Here is a 24,698-nt window from a genome sequence, read left to right as displayed (position 1 = left end):
TGCCAAATCTCTTAACAATACATAAAAATTTATATAAAATTTATATAAAAATATATATAAATATTAATAAATATTAATAAATATTAATAAATAATATTATATCTCGAATTTGTGCTGATTCTAATCTGTATTTTGCTACGATTATCAATGATGAATGGTTCGAAATTATTCGTGAGAAATTCAAAGCATTCGCTCTTAGCGCACAGTAGCTGGCGTTATTATATATGTACGAAATAGAATCTTGCTTTTCATATGGTTTACTAGATTTATCGAATTTTATACATTATTAGGATTAAATATGGAATATATAGTTACCGTAAAAAAGAAATTCGTCTAGAAATTCTAACCAGTTGGACGAAACCTATCCGATCGAGTAAAGCTTGGAAAATATAAAAATATCCGAATAAAATTTCATTCTTATATAGAAAAAATTGTGTAACAAAAAAAACGAATAAAAGTAATGAATCTTAGTTTTATAGATACATATGATACATATATGATACATATATATATATCACAATGCTTTTTTGAAATTATTTCTATATGCATATATATCGAATATAAATCGAAATTTATACATCATATTTCTGAACAAAAATTTAAATTGTCACTAGATAATAATAAAATATATGCGATTGTTTTATTTACATTATTTTAAGAACAGGTATATTATCGAGAATATGTCAAAAGACGTGTAGATCACCTGCATCTGACAGGAAGTTATCAGACTTTAGACATGATAGAACTAGGCTGCCTTCTATGATAAAGTTCAATCGAGTACATGTTAGAGTTAAAGACGACCGATAATAGGCCTAACGCGATATAGATAGGATGAATCGTTTATGAGAAGAATGCTCGCGAGAGAAAAGCGTCAGACGAACGTCTCGATAATAAGAACGACGCTGCAATTTCGTAGAATACGCTCATTAATTAAAATACGATAAGGCGATTAAACGCGCGGACAATAGAAACAGACTGGAGAGTACTCAACCGGAAATGCGATTACAATTAAACTATAATTATGTGCGAGCGCTGATGCGCGCGCCGAAACCGGTTAATCCGTTTTCTACAAAGACCATATTCGTGTAACATTCATAATGAAATTACCATGTGGCTGATGTGCTTTCCCACGTGGAACTGTTGCACAGACGCGACTCCACTTTTATGTTTAAACGTCCTGTTTACACGTAAAAGCCATTAATATATTAATAGAAGTTTATCAAATAGTTTTCTACAGACATACTTATTATCGCTTATTTATCATAATTAATTCATTATATGACTCGCGATATAATAGTACAATACATAGAGATTTCACTTGGACTTTCTTATATAATACTGTATAATTATACGTAAATTACTGTATTCTTCTTAGAAAATGATATCTCACAGCATGTTACGTCGCTCATTAGATAGAATTTTCGAGAAAATACAGAGGGACTGATTTAAATGTGAAATAAAGCAAAGCAAATGTTGTATAAATTGAGGTCAGCATATTACAGAGTTAACAATGAGTACGAGAAAAATCGAATTGTCACTTGTACGCAAACTCTGTACGTAAAATACCATTGCAAGTTACGAACATGTCACTCACCTCGTGAATAGATATTAATAATTTATCTCACATTCGTAAGATCGATATGTATACTGTTCTCTACATCGTACACCCAACAGCGATCTATATCATATTTGCATACCTATGTTCGAATGCAGGAGTGCCAACTGTCTAATCGAATATAGGTACATTGACTGTACATTTGACAATTTCTGCGAATATCACTAGTTATTTCGTAAAGTAGAAGAGAGAACAGAAATAAAACTTTTTATTCATTTTTAAGACAAGAAAGTAATCCAAGTGCGATTTTATTGTTTTATTGACATTGCTGATATTATAATATAAAACAGTTTATTTCGTCATAAAACCTTTCATTTCATTATATAATTCTTTGTTTTATATTTCTTCTATATTTTTTTATTGCAGTGGTATAAAATACTATAACACGCAAAATTAAATTAAAATTACTACATTATTTCCTATCATTATTTAAAAAATAGGAGAAAAATGAACGGGAAAAATCGTTTGCTTATAATACATAATATAAAGAAAGTTGAAGAAAAATCGATATATAATAATGTGCATATAATATATTTAATAAATTGCGCGAGAAGCGCAATTAACTTGGAAGTATTTAAAAGTATCAATTATATATATATATATATATATATATATATATATATATATATATATATATATATATATATATATATATATATATATATATATATATATATATATATTTTTTTTTTTTTTTTTTTTCCTAGTGACTAATATATTTTCAGTTGACAAAATGATAGATAGTAGCCAAAAATAATTATCGATTTTATAATAATATAAAGGACCGAAATCAATTTGTCATCAATTTGTGATTCTTAAGAATTACAAGAAAAATAAATCTAACAGGAGTTGCTAGCCATATTTCGTGCAACTTTGTAATGAAAAAACTTTAATGAAATAATTTCTTTATAAAAATGTATATATATATATATGTATGCATAAATTCTTTTCCTTTTTTTCACCATGATGGCTACAGCTGCAAGAAATCAGTTTATTCGCTATCGCTACCACCGCTACCTGATACCGATTTCCTAGATACCGGGGACGCAGATCTATGGAGAAAAATAACATGTTATCACTAAAGAGCATTAAAAGCGTAGTGCATATACATTCGACTTAATTATTTGTATTTTATAAAAGTAATATTATGTAAAAAGAACATTTACCGCGCTGATCCGCTCGGACTCCGACTTCGAGAACCGCTCTTTGATCTGGAACGCGATCGCGATTTGCTGCCGCTTCTCGATCTTGATTTGGATCTCGAGACAGACTTCGATTTAGATCGCGATCGACTCTTACTTCTCGATTGGCGATCTTCTGAGCCCGAACGAGAGCCGCTTTTAGATCTAGACCTTGAACGCGACGTGCCTTTCTTTGAACCATTTGGTGACCTCGACCTTGACCTGGAATCGCTTTTTCTCGAACTTGACCTTGATCTTGATCTTGCCTTCGATCCGCTTCTTCGTGAGCCACTATTAGACCTTGATCGTGAACCGCTTTTACGCGAGCCCGACCTCGATCTTGACCTGCTTTTCGCCGAGCCTGATCTTGACCTGGATGCTGAGCGGCTTCTTGATCTCGAAACGCTTCTGGATCTAGATCCAGAGACGGATCGAGATCGAGAGCGCGACCGTGATCGCGAACGAGAAGCGGAACGTGAACGCGAACTGCTTCTCGAACGACTTCCAGATTTTGATCTTGAACGAGATCGTGATCGGGAAGCGCGAGAATTTTCCGAATCGGACGCAATTCGTCTGCTGCCATGTGCTTGATTCTCGTTGCCACTTTCGCCACTGTTAATGATAAAAATTATTCCAAATCTTAACAACATGAGTAACATGGATATTTATATAACTTGAATTTTATTAATACTAGGAAAACTAAAGTATTAATATATTTTTAAAAATTAAAGATTTTTAAAAATATTCAAATTATCTTAATTATTCCTAAAAATAATTTGGAAACACAAAATGAAAATATAACATTGCACATATTATTAAGAGATATCTATATTACTAAGAAGAATCCTTAAAATCTTTAAATTCAATTTTTTCATTGATTATAAAATTGAAGACAATTGTGTGTGTGATATTAAAATAATATATCATCAAATGTATTTACCCGCTGGCGATCTTAAGTCCACCGGTGTCACTGTCCGATTCGCTCGTCGAGATAGTTTCCTTCGATTTAATTTTACCTTTAAGAGTCTCGAATGCACCTCTACGCGTAGATTTTTCTTTCCTAGTCCCGGTATTCTTCTTGCCACGCTTACGTTTCGGTTGATCGCTTTCCGATCCTACAAGATAGACATTAAGTATAAAACTCGATAATTGAAATGAAAAGTTCTTCAAGATGCATAAAGAAAAATAAAGAGAAAAATAAAATATAAAGATTTTTTACCGCTATTGCCACTTTCGGCTTCCTTCCTACGTTTGCCTTTACCTCTGCTCTTCCTTTCTTTCATTTCAGTGCTCGCTTTCCTCTTACGTCTTCTTTCTTTCGGCGCTTCTTCCCTGCCTTCCTCTCTGTCAGATCCTCCGCTGTCACTGATATACTGATCAGTTCGAACTCTTCTGCCCTTTCTTCCAGGTTTCTCCGACGGCATTTCTCCGAATACCAGAGCGTTCTTAGTTTTCTCCACATATTCTTGTCGCTTTTGTAACATTTCTTCTTCCTTCTGACGACGCATCTCTTCCAGTTTACGTTGTTCTTCCGTCTGACGCATTTTGAAAGCTTGCCTGTAAATTTAAAAGGAATTAGTGAAAAAGAAAAAACAGAATATCTTTTCAAAGAAAGCGACGCACCTTTCTTCTTCTTGTTTTCGTCTTAACATTTTCTCTTCCTCGTCTAATCTTCTAGCTCTCGCGACATGATATTGAGCTTGCGATAATAGATCTTGGCATCTCCGAGCTTCACCCTCAGCTAATTGTTCCATTCTGTCGCCATGTGTCGATAAATACTGGAAATATTTGTGTGAAAGACCGAGTTCATGAACTGCCTGAAGTACAGTGGTCAATGTCGATTTTTCATCTTTAAGAATTTGCGTAGCTAATCGTTGAAGTACAAGAGCAATGTTATACAATAAGACGGTATCCTGCGGAGCCACTCGACGTGCCTAGAAATATATTCCGTAAATTCGTATTAAATATGAAATGTGAGAATAGAGAGAAGCGAATAATATCAAGAAAATGTTCATATATAACTTACTTTTAATAATGTCAGCTTCGCTTCTTTTAATTTGCCGGCTTTGAAATAAGCTCTTCCAAGATATTGCAAAACTTCAACATGATGGTATCTATAGAATTTACGCAAACAATTTTCGTACTGCAATATAAAATTTTAAATTAATTATATAAAAATTAATTAAATATTTGTCATATCAATTATTATTACCATTTGAATAGCGCTGACAAATTGCTTCTGCTCCACATAAATGTGTGCAATGTTCAACCAAACATCACAAAATTCTGCCGTTGCTTCACGTACTTGAGCAAATATATCTCTAGCTTCATTTACACAGCCCTTATGCGCAAGTACTGCACCAATGCCATTCGCAGCCCAGATATTCTTCGGATCATTTCTCAAAACCTAGTTACATCGTTTTAATTATAATCTTAAGCATTTTAATTCTCTAAATAGCATTGTGTTTTACCTGCTTGTACATGGCTAATGCACGATCTTGATGTCGTTTCTCTCTTTCTTTATCCTTTCCACTCTGATGTAATGTTTGTAGCCAGATATTGCCCAGAGCTATCAAAGAATAAGCATCTGTGCTTGTTGTTGGATTTTTCAAAATTCTTTCGAATTTCTTTTGGCCAGGACCCCATTCCATTTTGGCCAAGTGCAAATTGCCCAACAGCGACCATGCGTCTGGATGTTCATTATTGATTCTCAAGGCGTCCTTGAACCAATCAGATGCTTCGTATATTTGTCCTTTGTCTCTGGCCATGCAACCGAGTCTCAAGTAACAGTCAACATAGTTTGGATGCTCCTTTAAAATGTCTTTGTATAGTTTTTCCGCTCGATCAAATATGCACAACGCCTCATTAAGACGCGCTAAATTATATGTGGTTGTCACTGCTATCGAATTATAATATATCGAATCGTGCAGAGCGTCTGCTTTTGAACGCGCCAAGGATTCTTCCAAATTTTTTCTGGCCTCTTCCAAGTTACCGAGTCTACAAAATAAAAATAGATATATTATATTTTAATAAAACAAATACAATATGCGGATATATTTACATACCTGTAATGTAATGCTCCCACATTATTCAAGATCTCTGGTGGGATATCCGCTTGAACTTTATCCTTCAAAATTCTAGTTGCAGTTCCATAAGCATTTAAAGCTGCATTTAGATCACTTTGCTCTAGTATTTGAGCTAACTCGATCCAGGCTTCAACATCATCAGGAAACTGCTCTGTCACTTTACGCAAATGATTTTTCGCAATGTCGCGTTTTGACTGGGAACTCGAGTTGGCATAAAGAGAGCCAAGAATTTTCATAGTTTCATAATTTCCCGGTTGTGCCTTCAAAACTTTCTCGAAGCATTGAGCAGCCTTGTAGTAGGATAAATACAATTATTTTATGTTTTTATATAATTAGAGTTTTTATGAGCGTATAGTATTAGTGTTCTTACATTCTCTGCATCACCACGATAAACGTACATTTGTCCTAGACCAAAATGTGGTAATACAAATACAGGTGGAGCGAATTGTGTTGCTTGATAATAATATTGAAACGCTTGATCATAATCATTCTGAAATATTTTTACTTAGTTATTGTACGATATAAAAGTATAATTGGCTAAAATATTTTTAACCACATTAATACTTTATGACTTACTTGAACATGGAATGCTCTGGCTAATTGATAGCAACTTTCTGCCCGCATGGCTTCGTTTTCCGTATTGTGAAATGCATGCAGCGCTAAATGCTGAACTTTACTGTAATCCTTCTTGAAAAAGAAATGGTTTGCCAAGTGATTTAATACCATCGGATTTGTCGAGTCGATCGTGTAAGCCTTTGATAACATCTGCACACCAGTTTTTATGCTGTCGGGCTGTTGTTGATTTAGTTTCAAAACTGAAAGCCCGACAAGTGCACCAACACATTGTCCATCCAACTGCAAAGCTCTTTCGAACGCGAGTCGCGCTTTTTCTTGATTGTTCAATTTCATAAAACAATGCCCCATTCCTAATCTAACAGCGGCTGGACAGTGTGGATTAGTCCTCAGAGCTTTCTTATAAAATGCAAGAGCACCTCTGTAGTCTTTTTTGTTAAAGGCAATGCAGGCTTTACCAAGTAAAGAAGGTATATTATTTGGCGACTGATTCAACACAAAATTGAATTGTGCATCAGCCTGTTCCATTTTATCACCTTCAAGCAAACAGAAATAAGCTCGGCCGAGCAAATGATTCTGTAACAATAATAAATAATAAATATAAAAACTTATGAAATAAGTATATTAGTTAAATACTAATATATATCTATAAAACTAATACATACCTGATCATACATGATGATCTTGTCAGCTGTTGTATACAATAATGTCGCTTTTGTAAAGAGATCTCTTTTCTTGTCTTTATTCTTTTCTTTATTGGCTTCCTGGACATAATAGGCAGCCAACATGTCAAGGGCTCGCATTTGATCTTTTTCATAGTCACGGTAATCAATATTTGCATCAATACGAGAAGATTCAAGTATCTTAATAAAATCTTCAATCTTCTGCTGTTTATAATACTCAAGCTAAAAAGAAAAATTTATTATGTAAAGTAAAGTATATACTATTGTATATAATTTATTTTAATTAAAATTATCTGTTGTATACATACGGCCAAATTGACCCAGATAGTAAGCTGGGCATGTTCTTGCCGCAAAATCCCCAGAACTTCATCTCCATCTGGTAACTGGTCTAAGTAAAGTTCTATAACCTATGAGATTTTAAAATAAATAGAAACAATTAAGATTCAACAAATTACATATGTTATATATATATATATATATATATATATATATATATATATATATATATAACATATGTAATTATATGTAAAATATATATATGTAATTATATGTAACATATGTAATTATATGTAAAATATATATATATATATATATATATATATATATATATATATATATATTAATCACTTGAACCTCTATCATTTTCCTATGAGTAATAATAATAAATAAAATAAGTTATTATATTTTATTGAGTTCAGACATTAGAATTCATATTGCATATGATATCAAAATATATATACTGTTAGACAAAATAATATTTAAACTGTAACACATGGAAATAAAAGGAAATAACAAGGTAACTTATATTAAATTATGTTTCTCGAATATATAAACTCATATGCATAATTTACAGTTATATACTGATATGCAAGATACAATTATTATAAGTACAGAAGATTTGAAAATGTGTTCACACATATATCTAGAATAAGTAAATCCAAAGTATACAAATAAATAATCTTTTCTAGATAAATAACAAATAATATCGTGACAATAAGTAAAATAAATTGTCACATTATTTTTCTAAAGATTTCATAAGAATGATTGATTAATGCCAAACTATTGAAGCAATATCATTTTAAAACAAGATGTTACAGTCCTGTTGCATATGTATACATAAATTCTCTGGTCATAAATTTTCTTCACTTATGAAATACACTGTTGAGGTTAAGCTTACAGATATTGCTGATTGTCGAGAAAAACTAATATTTTACGTAATTCGCATATTTTTATTATTATCAAAATTTCGTTACGATACTTGTAAATTGACAATATTATCAATAGAAAGTGAATATTCACCTCATCTGTATCGCGAAGTGGTATCTCTATAGAACCCGCCATTGCAACATGATATCACGTTAGAACCACAATATACATGAACTGTGTTGCAGAAAATGAGCTTCTGAAACTATGATCATAATATATATAGTTTTGCTTCTGCTTGTGCATACATACTTCAGCAATAACACAATCTACGTGATGGCCAATCAATTTTAACTTCTCTGGACATCATGCAACAGGACAAACGGTGATTGGTTCGTCGGTTTTACATACGTTACGCTATCTATGAACATACTCAGTCGCATAGTATAGCCTATCTAGATACTCGTGTATCATGACTGTTCATTGAATACGAAAATTGACACACAGTTCGTAAAAACTAATCTGACAATTTGATAGTGTTTGATAGTTTTACATTTAACATACGTGTAGCATAAGTTTAAGAAGTGTATATATAATTAATTGCATACAGAATATCATCAATAATAAATAAGGTAAGCTGAATTTTTATTAAGAATCGTGAGTAAAAGAATTTCTAAAATTCTAGATTTAATGATTTGAAACATGCGAAAATTTAAACTCTAATAGAGACAAAGTGTAGGAGAATAATTAGATAAATTAAAATTTCCAGTAATTTAATTTTAAAAACTCCAACTTTATTATTATTTTTTTTCGTCTACATTATGAGCAAGATTATAATCTAAGAAGGGATGAGAGATAAGTTCACTATTGCTACAACTCATTGTCACAGTCTCAGTCTTTACAAATTATATATATAATAATACTATATAATTTATAATGCATTTTAAAGCTTGTAAAAATAAAGATTTTTTTATATAATTTTTATATAAATATTTTAACATAAATGAATTAATTTGTATTTAATATATATTATAGATATTGTTATATATGTAATATCTATATAGTCACAATATTTTTAATATAAAACAATATTTTATTAGAGAAAATTATAGACGATTTCTATTTGAGACAACACTACAGTGGATATAATAAACGCTATTGTGAATTCTCTGAGCATTATTTGCAATCTATTAGAATCTAAAGTTATAAATATATTGAAAATGTTTATTTATAATTTTTCTATAGAAACAACAGTAGTTCTCTATTAATAATCTTGACTCCATTTTAACCTTAAAAAGATACATTAAAAAATACTACGTTAATTATACTATATTTCATCTTAATTGAAAGATTTCCAAACAATAAGAATATATAAAAATTATTTTTTTATATAAATGCATAATATATAAATGCATAAACTTTTCCAAATAACAAATAATACTGTGACAATAAATAAAATATATATACAAATATTAATAATAATAAGCTAGTATTTAAACGTACAATAGTCGTATATCTATCAATTGTTTCCATTTAATATGATTTGAGTGAATAATGTTGAAACGAAATTATTGTTGCCTCGCATACATGTGATAATAGTATTCGAAATGAGATTTTTTGTGCATAAGAGAGTATTGTGTATAAGTGTATATCATTAATTAATTTTTCATATATCATAAAATCTGTGAATAAAATATTGTGAACACATTTCATATAGTTAAAGTGGACAATCAACTATATTTAATATAGGAAATTGTTGTTTTAAATTAGCACCTCATTTTCCAGTATTCTTACTTGTATATTAGCTACTTATTACAAGATTAATTGAATAATTGTGATAATATATATGAGTAACGTGTAACAATCAGATTAGAGTTGCGTCGAATTTAGATTTTCTGCTCACCCTGTGTAAATCCATCGGGATTTCATTACGATTATTTCAACCAAAAAAAGATTATCGACGAGATCATTAGTTTTTGCATCAGAAGATTTAGTCGTTATTATATTTTGATATTACGAGTGAAATATAGCGGAATATAAATAAGTATATTATTTTAATTGTTATTTATATTGATGTGATGATGTTCATGTGATGATGTTGCAAATCATATGTAATAGAAGATCTATTGTAATAGAAGAATATAAGTGTTGCATAGTTACGAAGTCATCTTACACTGACCATATTAATTACGTGTATATTAATTATCAAGTCCGCCGCAGATTATCTAAAATTTTCTTTCTCGATTAACTCGTGTTATCATATTGTAACTTATAAATATCTCTATATATACTATAATATTGATTGTAATAGTTATAACAAATATTCACGAAGATAATTCGTGTTAATATAAAAAATTTAAGTGAAAATGAGTATACAATGTACGTAAAACCAGTATACGTTTTTCGCATTCACATTTTTCTAAATTTACAATTCGCTAATAAATCTTGATCTTTGGCACGTTTCGTTTTTACAAAATTAGCTCACATGTATATAAACAATTCTGAGAATGTTTTTGATTACAAGGAATATCTAATTTTGAACGTTTTGATTTTATAGCCGTTTTTAAACTTAATTCAATATTTTAATTAAATTAACAAAAATACAATACAAAATTATTCATTTTAATTATTTTAATTGATTATAAATTAAATTATTTTTAATTTTTTTATTTTTTTATTTTTATCAGAATCTAACTAATGATTATATCAAAATTTAATTTTAATTATTGAAAATATGATCTGATTATAAATTTCATATAAAAATGTAACGATTAAAAATATTAGAAATATTAAATAATGCAGTAAGTTTTAATAATATATGAAAAATTTTATATTTATTTAAATAATATATCTACTTATATGCTTATATATATATATATATATATATATATATATATAATTTATTTATTTATTTATTTATTAAATAAAATATTTATACTAAACAAATAAAAATAATGTCATATCAAATATTTTGAATTAATATCTTAAAGATTGGTGTAAATTTGTCTGTTAAATTTAATTAATATTTTTAATAATTTTATACATTTATCAAAAGAAGAGTTGTTGTATTGTGTGCTAGTTTGTATAATCACCGTGTCGATATATAAACACTTTTTTAAATCTCTTTAAGGGCCCCATTTTGAGAATGTTGCATTTTGAACGAAGAAATCGCACGATATTCTATTCTAGGCAGTTGTTTCCTTCCGCTTATTAATTACAGGCAGAATCGCTCTTCCCGTTCGCAGCCTAAAACCGTCACAGATTTCATTTACATCTCTCCAAATAAAGAAATCACGCTATCAGAGGCAAATAAATGATCGCGCGAGTTGAAAAATTATTTTTGTAGACTGTAGATGTATTGACGTGATATATTCATCGTTGCATATGTTATATCGAGTGTATCATCAAATATATTTATAATGGTATTTAAAAGTTTATTCTAATTTTATGTATCATTCAATTTTGCTGCTCTTATGTTAATCAATAACATTATGCAATTTTTTGTATATATTCCCAAAGCTGCTTTTGGAAAATAAATCTAACAATTTTTCTTACTGTAAATTGTAAAGTTTTACAACGTAATGTAAAATCATATTATTGAAAATGGACAGAGAAATCGTTTAATTACGCGGATTCCATTTGCCTCGGATATCCGTGAGATCACCTGAACCTTGAACCCGTGTCAAGTTCGTCCCCGACAGACATCAGGACGAGCTTTTCGTATCGAAATACGAATTGGAGGATACGCGTGGCATCGATCTTGATGCTACCTTCAAATTCGCCTGACTGCCATAGAAGGAGGTGAAGGCCGTGTCGGAGCTAACGCTTAGGGGTAGGCTCGTTGCGTCCATTGTCTCCCTTTCGCTGCCGAGGGTGGACGCCCTGATATCGAGGGTGCCACTTACTCCGGACATTCCGGAGCTCGTGGCCATCTCCACCTCGCCGACGTCGGGATGGGACATGTGTCTTTAATTATTTTAAATTATTAAAATGTTTAGAATATTTAAAACTGATACTATCATCACTTTAATGCACGCTCTATTATTTATTTCGGAAATATCGGTAATCAATTCATATTGTTTAACGCCTGTTAAACTTTACCTGTAGTCTGGGATAGGCGGTTCGATATGCTGCCTTCGTGAATTCGATGATATCGGTGTTCTTTTTATTGCGTATATGTATATGCCGGTCATCGTAAGTGTATACGAAACAAAGTACAATGTGTGAAACTAGAATAATCGATGAGAAAAATGTCATTTATATGCATTATGTAAAAAAAAATTAATTGTGAATTATCTACATTAGACTCTCATTTTTTATATATCTATAAATTATTGATTGAATGATGGATCGAGTAACGATCGCAATGCAGATCGATGGCCTACCTTGTAGTGATGATTAAGCATTCCAGCTAATATATTAAAGGAATCCGAAGTGAGTAGCGCCAGTTGCAATGCAGTAGCACCAGACTCAAACAATATTACCGGCACTAGAGAGAAGAACAGGAATTGCGTGATGCAATAGAGAATCAGAATCGTTATTACCGGTGCGTTTTCCCAGTGGAACGCTTCTATTTGAAATCTCTCGAGCACGGCACTGTAGGAAAACGATTGGAAAAAAAAATATTGTTTATTCGAGACATTCATTAGAAAGCTTTCAATTTCAAACGTACTCACGTTTGCATGCAGCTCAATATTGTGCCAAAGAAACCGATCATGCCCAGGTATTCAATAATATCGACTGTTTTAACGGCCAGCTCTTGCAGGACTGTCGTCACCGAAAACAATACCGCGCCTCCGAGACAAAGCATATCACCGACGAGTTGATTCTTTCCTGACACAATAAATAATAATAATGATAATAACAACTTTATTGAATTCTCTGTTGCTCCGTTCTTCTATCATGTAATAGTCATCTATTTGCATGTAATAATCGTTAATAATTACCGGTAGCCGTAGGATCGTTATTGTCATCTATACCGGCCCAAACTAGGCATCCGACGCCCATCAAACAAACGGACACACCAACGATGTGTACCATTCTGTATCTAACGCCCAATACTAGAAACGAGAGTACCAAGGCAACCGGTATCGCCACGCAGTCGAGAAGCTAAAAGTATATTTTATTGTTTTTCATTGTATAATTCGTATATAAATAACTTTTATAGTAACATCTATAGGATATGTCGCATATAAAAGTGTGCCCAATACATGTGAATCACGCAATAATAAATGGTTCATAATGTTCGCAGCGCGTTTGATTAAGAATGAATGGCTCGGACAGCGAGAGAAAACGAGCATTGTTAGGTCGAAGACCTAACGTCCTCCTTTTCATTATAGCCGTGCAGTTACAATACCTGTTCCGCACGCCATTCACAGCTGACGCGAGTACTACGCTTGTTAGATAATACAAGCGCAAACTATATGTATGGATGGACAAAGTTATGCGTGAATGGGAAATTATATATTAAACGACAAAAATCACGTATCAATGAGGCTTATTTTTAAACACGAAAAAATAAATGTGAAACTGATAAATTGTCACAGATTATTCAGTGTAATATAAGAATTGAAGATGTAATAAATGTTTATGAACATAAAATCAAAAAGAGCGATATCTCTATAAAAATTATTCAAATTAATAATCTGTTATAAAAAATTAGAAATGTAATTATATTCGAATCAGTATCGTTTTCGCTCTTGATAAAATATCTGTACATTCACAAACATACCTGTATGCTAGCGAGGCTGGTAAATTGATGTGACGACGTAATAAGCGTGCATGCTTCAACGTCAATCAGTGCTAACAGCAAATATCTCCAGCCACGGGCTCTTATAACGGAAATTAGGCCATTCCCCACACCTCTGCAGGACATCCACGTCGTATAAACTAAGCACATCATCACATAGTGTGGAAGATTTTGTCCTGTCTCGCAAAATAATAATCGATTAGTAATGAAGAAAAAAGTTTTGCGCAAAGATTGATATTACTTTCAATTAGTTGAAGTCTTGAAGACGCAAAAATGCAAAATTAATTTTTAAATAAATAAATTACCTGTTGGAAGCGAAAGCTTGTACGAGGCGATGTTTATGTGATGATTTACGAGCGTCATGAAGCATAGCACCAGCGAGAGAAATTGGCCCGTTATTATCGCCTTCCATACTGCCCTGTTTTATATTATATTGCTTTAACAAACGATTGCTTATCTCAAAAATATACAAATGTGTATGTACATACAAATATTGTATGTATATGTATCATAGATTACATGATACTATATTTTTAATTACAAATTTAAATAAGCCTTGAGAAAGTTAATAATTTTATTACATGCTTTAATATAAAGATTAATATTTAAAAATTCATTTATTCTAGTACAAGAAATATGTACATTTCTCATGTGGGAAAAAATATGTAATTAATTTTCTTCAATGAATATTCAGTAGTAATATCTGAGAATGGTTAGACCAAATCGTGAGCCGGTGCGACAAAATACAAGTCGCAGAAAAATAAACAAATTATTAATTTATATGATAAAGAATATTCGCAGATTTCTAAATTAATGGAAGAATCAAAGAGATTATTCGAATAAAAACGCCAGAAAAGAAAAATACTGAAGAAAAATAGAGATAAAAGAAAAATACTGAAATATGCATATTTTAACAAAAGGAAAGCTTACGAATTCTACACACGTAAAATTACACTAACACTAATATAATCCGAATTTCCGGGTTCGTATTGTCACTTTATCGGTCACTATATTATTCAAATATATCGATTCGTTGTCAATCATTACCATGTTTAACATAAAGATACGTCTAAGGTATTTGTAATCAAAACTAAGATTATACCGCAATTACACATTGTTATACCAATTATGGGGAGCTATACGACGAAAGGTAGCTAAACACCCGCCACTTTCATGCCCGGGTCATTCGCCCCCTCCCGCCCGATCCCACCATTCCCACGAAATGGTATAGGGTGGAAAAAACGCGCTCCTGCGAGCGTTTGTGCCCCGCGGTTACTCACGTACCATCGGCCTAGCTCGGATATGTAATTTTCGATTTTGTCGCACACCCCATTCCTGGCCTGCATCGCCGGATTTTGAACGCCGTGACGATCGCCCACCGATCCACCCATGCCATGGTGCATTTTCACCCTGAAGGCTTCTCGCCGGTGAGCGGCTGCTGGATCGAGGCGCTTGCGCGACCTCCTTCCGCCCTCGGCGCAAAGGGACACGCCGTTACTCTTGTTGCTCTTCTCTCTTTCTCTCATTCTCTCTTTCTTTCTCTGGTTTCCCTTGAGTACGTATCATGATAGGAAATATATGGGATTTTACTGTGCCACACGGTAGACGACATCGCGTGCGAGGCGATGTGGCGTCGTGCAAAATTCCGACCTCAGAATTGTCGAAGATTGATAGTATTGATCGTCAAAAACTAGTTTTTATATTCCTATATTTAAAAGTGTATGAAAAAATTCTCGTAATATAATTATATGTAAATTATCTTAATATAATTATATGCAAACAATTTTGATATAATTTTCAAGACTCGAAATCGATATAATCCTTTTATAACAATCATAGAGATTAACGTAAATTAAATAAAAATATTAATAATTTGTATTATTAACAATTTGTGATTTGTAAATTTTAACTTATTTTTAAAATTTTGCATATAAGAGTACTTAAGTTTTAAATAATATACTTGAAAGTACACGCAAATAATTTAAATTTATATAAAATTAAGAAGAGATCCTGGGGTAACGAAGTAAAGAAGTATGTCTTTAGTACCAGATACTCTTGTTTTTATTTATAATATATTGACATCTTTTCCGATATATATACTGTGAGCTCAGTCATAAATAATGTCCAAAAAGTTCTCGTTCTTATAGCAATCAAAGAGAGATTTGCACATTATATAAACTTTGAATATCTTCAACTTACTTATCATATATTTCTATATCATATATTTCAAACTTGTTATCCTTCGATACAGCGCACCAATTATGCACAAGTACAGATATCATAGATCCGACGTACGAAAAGAAGGCAATTGTAGCGCTAGGAATATGTAAATTTGTGCAGTCGATTCCGTCGATTCAACAATAATGTATCGTCGTTCGGAGAAAATCGAGCTTTTGTCAACTTTCGATTGATTGATTATCTAAAAGAGAAGATTATCGGTGGTACCGCGTTCTCGAGTTATCTTTACAAAGTTGAAAAAATATTTTCAATTTTATACGCGCGATGCGACATCAGGCGCGAAATTCTCCGCGTCCAGACATCCTTATTACACACGCAGTACATAATTAATGCACTAGACTCAATCTATTAATTAGTTGAAATAACAATAAATTGTCAAATGGAAAACGGGGGGGAGACACAAGTTTTTATGAGGTAAAATCTCTCCTCGCGCGTCGATATGAGATAAGAGAGACGTAGAGTTTTAAAAATTTGATTTTTCGAACGGACGTTGACTTTACACTCTCGTCCGATGAGCAAAAATTGATGCTAAAAATAATCGAAGACGCTGTTCGAGGAGAGAAGTCCTTTTTGACAAGTGAGATCGATTAATCGATCGATTGGTCACTTCTTAATTAGAAATGAGATTTTAATTTTACTTCTTCTTGGCCTCTTCCTCTACGGTCTCGTTCTGCTTGCGGAAGCAGTCACCCACCGGGAAGTAGTCCCAACATCTTTGTTGATACATATTCCACACGTAGGTCTCCTGACCGGTATATTCGGTGTCCGGTTTGTTAATCAAGTGCATGAGGAAGAACCTGTTGATCGAAGATTATATTTAAAAAATCGATGAGACATTCTTCTCTCGAAAAATTAAAAAATATATAAAATATTTACATATAATTCGCTAAATTATGCTCCTGCTGAACGTGAGTATCAAACCCGTGCGGCACCGCGTCGAAATATTCCTTCCCTAAGCCACATATGAAGCAATTACTCTCCATATTCGTCTTCACGTTGTCGAGCTGGTCTCGAAGTTCACCGAATGCGTCGATGATCAAACCTGAAAATCGATTGCGATATCACATCGATCTCTCTTTCTGTTGCGAATCGAAGAACAATCGTGCGCGCTTACCTTGAATGATAGCTAATAGAATGACGATCACGAAAAAGAAGAATGTGATGTCGAACATTATACGATAAACCTCATAATCGTCGCCATCAGGTTCACCGATCTCATCACCTATGCCACCGCCAGCTCTTACGCCTTTGTACAAATGGAAAACAAAGCACTGCGAAAAGAAATAGAATTATATCAGTAGCTTGAAATTAAAATAATCTGTGCAAAGTTTATACAACTTGGAGAGATAGAGAGAGAAATATATTATAACTAGATAAAAAATTTTTTTATACGGTATATTTTTCAATGCATACCGTTAACATATGATGACACTTTTTGTCCGGTTCATCGTCTTCCTCTTGTATATAGAATTTTCTAAAGAAATTGAAAGCTATCACGGTGTAGATATATACTATGATTGTCAGTAGCATCACTGTCAAGACCAGTTGCTTGCCGTTATGCGTTACCGATTGTAAGATCGTTGTCAGAGTTTTGAAGGCGACCACGATGTCCAATAGATGCGCAGCGAAAAAGAAATTATTGTAGTTTCCGAGGATTGAAAATACGAAGTACCACAAACTATACAAAAACGCCTAGAAATAAAATAATATATTTAAATATATAGATATTTTTTTCGAATAAGTGTATTTATAAAATTATATACTAAATTAATTAAAATTCTTTTTAACTTATTTATTTAATTTATTTAAAAATACATACGTTATCTGTAATGGTGACACCGGCCTTCCAAATTTGATATTTCCAATCAATAGTTACAATGCTGCAAAACATCAGTCTTTTTATCACAAAATCTCATCAAAAGATATAGGACATATAGACTATCAAGACATTCACTTACAAATGTATCAAGCCAGATCCTTCTTCTTCCTGTTGACTGAAAGAAGTTTTTTCCATTCCCAGCAAATTGCTGATGTAATCGAAATCGTATGTTTCGCTATATTTTTGGCGGACCTTCTTTTTCACAAACTTGTCCCAATAATTCACAGGGAAAGTTTTCGCTGATATTACCATTTTGTCCCAATGCGCTTTAATGTCATCCTCTTCCGGCGTTTCGGCTATATATAATCCATCGAATTCTACTCGTCGTGCAATTTCCTTCTCTCGTTTGAAGATAGCTAATGGAACCTGAAAAATATATGTTTTTTATGATATTAATCATGAAATGATTATATTTATTGTATTTGCAAAAATACTTAATTAAAATTTTGTATTAAAAATTATTACCAGAAAATATTCAAGCTTCAAATAATATAATTTAATTTAAATTTATTAAATAATAATAATTATAAATTATTCAGCTTTCAAATATACCTTCAAGTGATAATATGCAACTAGCATAGCGAGCGAAACGAGAGAATGAAGAGCAGCCAATAATCTCATAACGTGAGCCATATAATAATAATCCACTTCCACGAATTCCTGAGCGTCTTCGTCTTCCTCTTCCGAATCATCCGATTCACCGCTACCACTGCCCATTTCAACGCCGCTACCCGCTAAACCCGATGGACCATCGCCCGACATTTCTGCCAAAATATCTGCTATTCTACCACTACCTTCTTCATCCAAGTCCACAGCCAAATACGAAACCTAAATTAAAATTAACATACATGAGAAAAAAAATAAAACCTGTTTCTCTTTTAGATCTATATATATAAATAATATGAGTTTATGAAATCTTTAGTAAAGATTTTAAAATATATCTCATCTTTATAAAAAATATAAAATATATAAATTCTCTATTATAAAACTTTTACCAACCTTATAAAAGAGCAGCATAAAATTGATACAGAAGGCGAGAGCCAATGCAACATATTTCAAATTGTAGAAATTTCTAGCTAGGAAAGACACTACGCGGTGGCTGTAATCGGATAAATCGATACTTGATCCTGTAGAAGGTTCGACTGAGGGTTCTTGCTTTGCTTCAGCTTCAACCGCTGCCATGGCTGCTTGTTGAGCTGCTGCTGCTTCGGCCGCTGCGGCAGCTTGAGCCCTGGCTTGTTCTCCGCTATATCAATATCATAGCAAATTACTTAATTAAGACAAAACAATCATACACAAATAATGCATTAAAAATTAATTCCATACATTATTTAAATTCTATTTATAGCTATAAAATAAAACGAATGAATATTATAATTTTTTAAAAATATAGTAATTTTTGTGTGCTTTGATGTTTTATATGCTTATATAATATTTATCTGCTTTATTTTATTCTATTATTTATCCGGATAAAAATATTTGAATATTGTTTTTTAGCGTTTATATTAGTTATTATACTGACCCAAGCAAATCGGCTAAAGTGACAGGTGCTTCACTCTCTCCTCCTTCAGCTGTCGCTCCCTCTTCACCGGTGCCTTCGTCAGGTGTGCTTTCGCCCGTCTCTTCGATACTAGATTGTGGCGTAGAAGTGCTCGATTCATGCGGCGCTATCCTTATTTGTCCTCCTTCCTCTTTCGTTATATCCATTCCGAAAGCTTGCACCTGCACAAAAGATATTATTTAATATAATTTTTAACGTCGCTATATTATCTTTATATTATATAACGTTGTTATATTATCGTTATATTATATTTTTAACATATTTTTACATTATATCGAAAAAATCTTACCTGTAGATTCGATTCATCTGGTGTCGGTGGCAAAGCGGGTAAGAGTCTGGACGGTTTCTCCTCCTCCTCCTTGATGGCAACAGGCTCCTCTAATCGTGGTCCTCTCATTAACGTCAATAAAAGACCCATAAAGTATTTGATTACGCAGCCGACGCCAAAGCCGGAATAATAGAAGGCGTAGAAGATCATTTTGAAAAAGCCGATAAAGAGCTCGGGAATCGTCATCTGCTGCATCTCGGCAATCTTGTTTTTAATATTGGTCGGCGAGAACAAGTAGAAGAAGTAGTAGATGCCGTCTTTGAAGGCTTGTATACCTCGTCTGATCGGATCTTTATTTCTTTCTTCATCGTCCTCGGACAAGTACGTGTACGAGGATTCCCTTGCTTTGCCGATGCCACCGCTTTCCTCGACAGTCATTAACGCACTCGCGTGTTGCATCTCAAAAATAGCGTCCTCGCAGAAATTAATGAAGGTCTCGAGTTTCTCCTTTTCACCGGCTTCGACCACTGTATTGTAGAAATATATTCTTTTTGACTCCTTGATCTGCGGTTTCTCCCACTGCTCAATGTTCGATTCCTTGATCTCGAAGTACACACGCTCGATCTTTTTATTGCCACCGAGGATCTCGATTCTGCCTAAGAATGGCTCGAAGTAATTCAAAACCGAGCCAGCTGTCTCCAAAAATCTAGCTAATCTCGGCTCGTTAGGCATATGCTCGGACAGATTAGTAAGCAATACGGCAAGATTAAAACCGATCTCTTTTGCTGGTTCGTGGAAGCGATCCATAAAAGCGACGTAATCGATCTTGCCATCGTGATTCGTCTCGCAACAGGCCAGAAGAAATTCAATCTCTTCGCTGAAAATATTTTAAATTAAAATTTATAATTTTGTTGCTAAACAAAATAAAATAATTCGAGCAAAATACTGGTCGTTTTTAAATATACTTGGTATAACTCTTCTGTTGCTCCATTTTCTCCTTGAAATCCTTAGGATACACCCAGCCGTCGTTGTTAAAATCAACTTCTAAAAAGCTTGGCGATGATACCAGATCTTTCAATTTTAAGAACATGTCGAAGTATTTCAAGATCAATTCCACGTTACTTGCTGATTCGACCAAGGTATCTACCATCTGTTTTCCGATTGTTCCGTTCACCACGTTGCCTTTAAAAATTAGATAAATATTAATTATTTTATTTATTTCTTCGAATATATTAAATTTAAAAAAAGGATACATACCTTCAAGCATAGAAAGCATCATGGTAATCATATCCTTCTGCAAATTCAATAATTCTTTGAGAAGATCTACTTGGCTAGAATGCTTCGACAATTTGTCCTGCATGTGCGAGAATAAGAAAAGAAAACCTCCAACCGCATCCCACAATCTCGAATGCGCTAAAGCTTGTTGATTTTGCGCGCATGGACCTTGAATAACTTCTGTGAGTGTGTTGAAAACTTGACTGGCAACACCGATAGCCTTGAAGAAATTTGCTTTGCCGGCAGGATCGATAAGTTCCTTGCTCGAATAATGCCAGTAGAAATCCATGATCGATTCCTGCAGTCGCAGCAAGTAATCGACGGTACATATAACTACATTCACTGTAGTTGTATTACCAGCCTGTGTTCTGAGGTAGTTTTGCCAATCTATCACAGATACAAATTATATAAAGTGATAAATGTCACTTAAATTTAGCTTTCAATCAACAGTAACGTAATACTTACCGAGATTATGACCCTCGCAAGTGAGTTGGATAAATCGGAATAGGGCGCAAGTGAATTCAGCATCGTGCATATTCTTTTCGCCGGCTGCACCCTCAGAACCGACACCGAGTCCTTCAGCCTTCGTATTCCTCTCGAAAGCGTCCAAATCCAATACGCTGCAAGAGTTCATTAGACCCGCGATGGATGTGAAGAAACCGACGTCCTTCTTCTCCTTGAGATGATTCAGCATTCCTCGCTGAATTTCGATATTGCCGCCACGCAGAATCGAAATTCCAAGTTCCAGAGTTTTTATTACCATATCACTGGGAACACCCTTGCACGCTGATATGTGTAAGAGAACCATCTCTGCGACACCGCGATTCGCTAGGCGAACTTGATGGAACAAAAGCTTCTGTTTTTCCATTTCTTGCTCCTATAATTACATAGCATAATAAATATGAATGAAATCACATACTTAAATTTTATAAATATACATGATGCAAATAACATATTATGTATAAAAATTATATTAATTTATAATGTAATTTTCATACACAATTTTTAATTATTTGCTATTTAAAAAATACAACTTTTACTTTACGTGCATTATTTTTTTTAACGTGTATATAAATATAGCATACATATCAGTATCTTACCATTAATTTATGCATGGGCCTCTTGAGAGTTAAAAGAAAGAACATACAATTTAATAATATTGTTAGTAATAAATTTCGAAATTAAAAAGAGGAAAACAATCGCAATAATCTACAATATTTTGCTTGCTTATGAATGATATTTTACATCGTTTCAATGAATAAGACAGTGTATAATTAAATAGGTTTAGATGTCAAAATGCGAGGAACATATATGATTGACACTTTGGATTGCGAGCATACATTAAGCGGATAAATTCTCGCACTAACTACTTATTCTTACCATAAGTAGCTTACGTGTCAGCTTCTAGTAAGTTAGAAAAAAATAGGGAATTCGTTAATGCGGCAGATTTCGGGAAATTGTCAAAGGATTCGATTATTCTCATTCAAATTATCTATCTACAAATGAAAACTTATTAATCGAAGATACCTACATGGATCGAAGCTCCACCTTCTTCTTCGCCGCCACCACCGCCATCGCCTTCTTCTTCACCTTCTTCCTCTTCCTCTCCGCAAGATTTGGAAATGATGTGTGCATAACTCATATAAAGCGGATCTTCTTGAAGCGCACCTGATCGTTCAGTCATTGCACCGCGACAGAATGTTGTCACCAATTGTGTCAATGGATCTGGCTTGCCTTCATCCTCAGATTCCGTTTTGTTCAATTCAGCATCTTCGAATGATTGCTAAAGAAAAAAAAAAAAAAAAAAATATATATATATATATATATATATATATATTTAAGTTTTAATATGAATTATATATATGTGTATTAAAAATATACATATGTTAAATATTATATTTCAGAATGAATCAAATAATAGCGCAATTACCGTAAGATCCTCGATCATTACTTCTTGACCGACATTTTCTTCTTGTAGCCACATTTCATAATATGTTCGTGCAAAAATGTTTATTGCACGGTGCCTAGAAAAAGATAATTTTAAATTTAATATAATATAAATTTTTTAAATAATTTTATATATCATTATAATTTTAAAATTATAATATATATATATGTATTATATATTTTAACGGTTTACATTCGTGTTATAAAGAAATTGTTTTGTGCATATATATATATAGATATTAATTTGCGTTAATCATACCTTCTCAATTTATACAGAGGTTCACTACGTAAGCATGCAATCGCTGCTCTTTTTCTGGCAGCGCATAATACACGTTTCCATCCATCTCGCGATGGTGGTGGCTTTGTCGCCTGTTAACGTGCGCACAAACAACAACAAATACACTCTTGTTATTAACAGTTATACTAAATTATTAACAGTTATATTTATTAGTTATTGCAATCAGTATTATATAAGATTGAACACTAAAAATTGATTAATCTTATTGTCCCGTAATATCTCTTTTTTATTAACAAACAGCAAAATATCTAATTAATTCTATGTAAAATAATGCAAAATGCATCAACAACATTTGATGTAACTCAAAATAAAGATGATTCTAATGATGTTAAAAAATTAATAATGACATTGCAACTGAAGGATTAACTGAAGCAACTAAAGCAAAAACATAAAAAATAGCAAGAAGGATACCTGGGCAAGGAATGTAGGGAAATTTGGCGGAAGCAAGCGATTACCGCTCGTTTACGTTGGATCGATACCACGGATCGATATTGACTCTTGCTCTGCTGTTGTGGATGATCAATCTACTCGGGAACATAAAAGCACGGAATAAATATGATGAATATTTTGATTACTTAAAGAAAAAGAAAAATGATGATGATCCTCAGGAAACAATGAAATTTTTAATCTTCTAGTAATTATAAAAATATTTAGCAAATTAAAAGAATCTCAGATCCAGGAAATTATTCTGAGTAATTTAAGTGTCCAGAAAATTTTGAAAATTATTTCAACGTCAAATAGAAAAATTTCTATAACTAACCATGTGTAAACCGTACAAAACTTTCGCCATATCGGTGATTCTAGCGACGACATCCTCCAATTGTTGAGCCTTCGTAGACTCTAGCACATCTTTCTTCTGACCTAATTTAGAATATAAATAATGCTGCCAAGACATCTCGTCGGCAGGATCGATTTTATCCGGCAATGTTAATTGAGTTTTGGCAAATTCCGCGATCTCTTGCTCCTGCATCTTCTTTAAGAATCTGTCTTTGCAATGCTGTACCAACTCCTGTTCGCGACCGGCAAACAGATTCAAGCCGACAGGTAGCAATCGCTTTAGACACGCCACCATCAAGGATGCTTGCACTTCCTTGTCCTTGTCTCTCTTTTTGTCACGATGTTTCTTCTTTTTCTAAAAATCGAAGAAATATTTGATTACTTTTCCTTCGAGATAAATGCATAATGCTAATTATTATACAAAT

At 32.8% G+C, this 24,698-nt stretch overlaps 4 protein-coding genes and 1 long non-coding RNA gene across 32 annotated transcripts in view; 1 reads left to right on the top strand and 4 right to left on the bottom strand.

Annotated features, from left to right (window-relative positions):
* LOC145962331 (uncharacterized) overlaps nucleotides 1–2,244 on the bottom strand; it is a 58,954-nt gene extending 56,710 nt beyond the window's left edge. Inside the window, exons 1-2 of one of the 2 annotated variants that reach the window (XM_083083365.1) lie at nucleotides 1,595–2,244; nucleotides 1,108–1,177 (exon numbers count right to left, since the gene is read on the bottom strand). The gene's annotated coding sequence lies outside the window, so the exon portion shown is untranslated. Of the gene's footprint in view, nucleotides 1–315; nucleotides 380–1,107; nucleotides 1,178–1,594 lie in introns of those variants that run through there. The other variant, XM_083083373.1, reaches the window with a different exon arrangement.
* LOC145962399 (uncharacterized) overlaps nucleotides 1–24,698 on the top strand; it is a 133,442-nt gene that overhangs the window by 98,163 nt on the left and 10,581 nt on the right. The window contains exon 1 of one of the 3 annotated variants that reach the window (XR_014435858.1): nucleotides 8,778–8,913. The exons of the other annotated variants lie outside the window; for them this stretch is intronic. This is a non-coding gene — a long non-coding RNA (uncharacterized LOC145962399). Of the gene's footprint in view, nucleotides 1–8,777; nucleotides 8,914–24,698 lie in introns of those variants that run through there. 3 annotated transcript variants of the gene reach the window in all.
* Ctr9 (RNA polymerase-associated protein Ctr9) lies at nucleotides 2,504–8,532 on the bottom strand. Of its 2 annotated transcripts, none has more exons than XM_083083198.1 (14): nucleotides 8,438–8,532; nucleotides 7,447–7,545; nucleotides 7,121–7,360; nucleotides 6,459–7,031; nucleotides 6,253–6,372; nucleotides 5,862–6,172; nucleotides 5,268–5,793; nucleotides 5,009–5,203; nucleotides 4,823–4,939; nucleotides 4,420–4,730; nucleotides 4,016–4,353; nucleotides 3,737–3,911; nucleotides 2,782–3,408; nucleotides 2,504–2,667 (listed from the first exon to the last, which is right to left on the bottom strand). In XM_083083198.1, the coding sequence occupies exons 1-14, from the start codon at nucleotides 8,477–8,479 to the stop codon at nucleotides 2,607–2,609; spliced, it is 3,735 nt and encodes a 1,244-aa protein (XP_082939324.1). In that variant the 5' UTR covers nucleotides 8,480–8,532; the 3' UTR covers nucleotides 2,504–2,606. The 2 variants fall into 2 exon arrangements, with proteins under 2 accessions (XP_082939324.1, XP_082939329.1); XM_083083203.1 differs by having other exon boundaries at nucleotides 4,058–4,353.
* On the bottom strand, nucleotides 11,243–15,719 carry LOC145962351 (queuine/queuosine transporter SLC35F2). 2 transcript variants are annotated; one of them, XM_083083405.1, is made up of 9 exons: nucleotides 15,315–15,719; nucleotides 14,336–14,448; nucleotides 14,013–14,206; nucleotides 13,228–13,390; nucleotides 12,958–13,114; nucleotides 12,667–12,877; nucleotides 12,383–12,510; nucleotides 12,052–12,247; nucleotides 11,243–11,527 (listed from the first exon to the last, which is right to left on the bottom strand). In XM_083083405.1, the coding sequence occupies exons 1-9, from the start codon at nucleotides 15,554–15,556 to the stop codon at nucleotides 11,492–11,494; spliced, it is 1,440 nt and encodes a 479-aa protein (XP_082939531.1). In that variant the 5' UTR covers nucleotides 15,557–15,719; the 3' UTR covers nucleotides 11,243–11,491. The 2 variants fall into 2 exon arrangements, with proteins under 2 accessions (XP_082939531.1, XP_082939522.1); XM_083083396.1 differs by having other exon boundaries at nucleotides 11,243–12,247.
* Nucleotides 16,069–24,698, bottom strand: part of Ryr (Ryanodine receptor) — a 40,161-nt gene continuing 31,531 nt past the window's right edge. For 11 of the 23 annotated variants that reach the window (XM_083083247.1, XM_083083254.1, XM_083083260.1 and 8 more), the window contains 17 exons: nucleotides 24,257–24,628; nucleotides 23,908–24,020; nucleotides 23,182–23,275; nucleotides 22,783–23,034; nucleotides 21,717–22,128; nucleotides 21,234–21,638; nucleotides 20,942–21,158; nucleotides 19,998–20,853; nucleotides 19,670–19,869; nucleotides 19,147–19,393; nucleotides 18,700–18,975; nucleotides 18,227–18,513; nucleotides 18,088–18,148; nucleotides 17,682–17,960; nucleotides 17,383–17,539; nucleotides 17,145–17,310; nucleotides 16,069–17,065 (listed from right to left, as the gene is read on the bottom strand). In XM_083083247.1, the coding sequence (XP_082939373.1) occupies nucleotides 16,903–17,065; nucleotides 17,145–17,310; nucleotides 17,383–17,539; nucleotides 17,682–17,960; nucleotides 18,088–18,148; nucleotides 18,227–18,513; nucleotides 18,700–18,975; nucleotides 19,147–19,393; nucleotides 19,670–19,869; nucleotides 19,998–20,853; nucleotides 20,942–21,158; nucleotides 21,234–21,638; nucleotides 21,717–22,128; nucleotides 22,783–23,034; nucleotides 23,182–23,275; nucleotides 23,908–24,020; nucleotides 24,257–24,628 (4,557 nt within the window). In that variant the 3' untranslated portion in view covers nucleotides 16,069–16,902. Of the gene's footprint in view, nucleotides 17,066–17,144; nucleotides 17,311–17,382; nucleotides 17,540–17,681; nucleotides 17,961–18,087; nucleotides 18,149–18,226; nucleotides 18,514–18,699; nucleotides 18,976–19,146; nucleotides 19,394–19,669; nucleotides 19,870–19,997; nucleotides 20,854–20,941; nucleotides 21,159–21,233; nucleotides 21,639–21,716; nucleotides 22,129–22,351; nucleotides 22,373–22,631; nucleotides 22,656–22,782; nucleotides 23,035–23,181; nucleotides 23,276–23,457; nucleotides 23,568–23,907; nucleotides 24,021–24,256; nucleotides 24,629–24,698 lie in introns of all 23 variants that reach the window. The other 12 variants (XM_083083209.1, XM_083083233.1, XM_083083241.1 and 9 more) reach the window with 2 other exon arrangements.

This window comes from Camponotus vicinus, unplaced genomic scaffold (assembly GCF_025532165.1).
Source record: "Camponotus vicinus isolate PSW18456_S1 unplaced genomic scaffold, iyCamVici1.0 SCAF_1, whole genome shotgun sequence".
NCBI classification, from domain to species: domain Eukaryota; kingdom Metazoa; phylum Arthropoda; class Insecta; order Hymenoptera; family Formicidae; genus Camponotus; species Camponotus vicinus.
This window is presented reverse-complemented; position numbering and strand designations above follow the sequence as displayed.

Bases quoted from the DNA above. Each gene is read 5' to 3' on its own strand.
- LOC145962351 (XM_083083396.1), bottom strand. From the start codon at position 15,556: ATGAGAGAAAGAGAGAAGAGCAACAAGAGTAACGGCGTGTCCCTTTGC. The intron at 13,391-14,012 runs GTATGTTTGTGA...ATATACTTTTAG, and splicing joins CCAGCCTCGCTAGCATACAG to CTTCTCGACTGCGTGGCGAT. The intron at 12,248-12,382 runs GTAAAGTTTAAC...AAATAATTAAAG, and splicing joins CCGCCTATCCCAGACTACAG to ACACATGTCCCATCCCGACG.
- Ctr9 (XM_083083198.1), bottom strand. From the start codon at position 8,479: ATGGCGGGTTCTATAGAGATACCACTTCGCGATACAGATGAG. The intron at 7,361-7,446 runs GTATGTATACAA...TTTTCTTTTTAG, and splicing joins CTATCTGGGTCAATTTGGCC to CTTGAGTATTATAAACAGCA. The intron at 3,409-3,736 runs GTAAATACATTT...TATCATTAACAG, and splicing joins GGACTTAAGATCGCCAGCGG to TGGCGAAAGTGGCAACGAGA.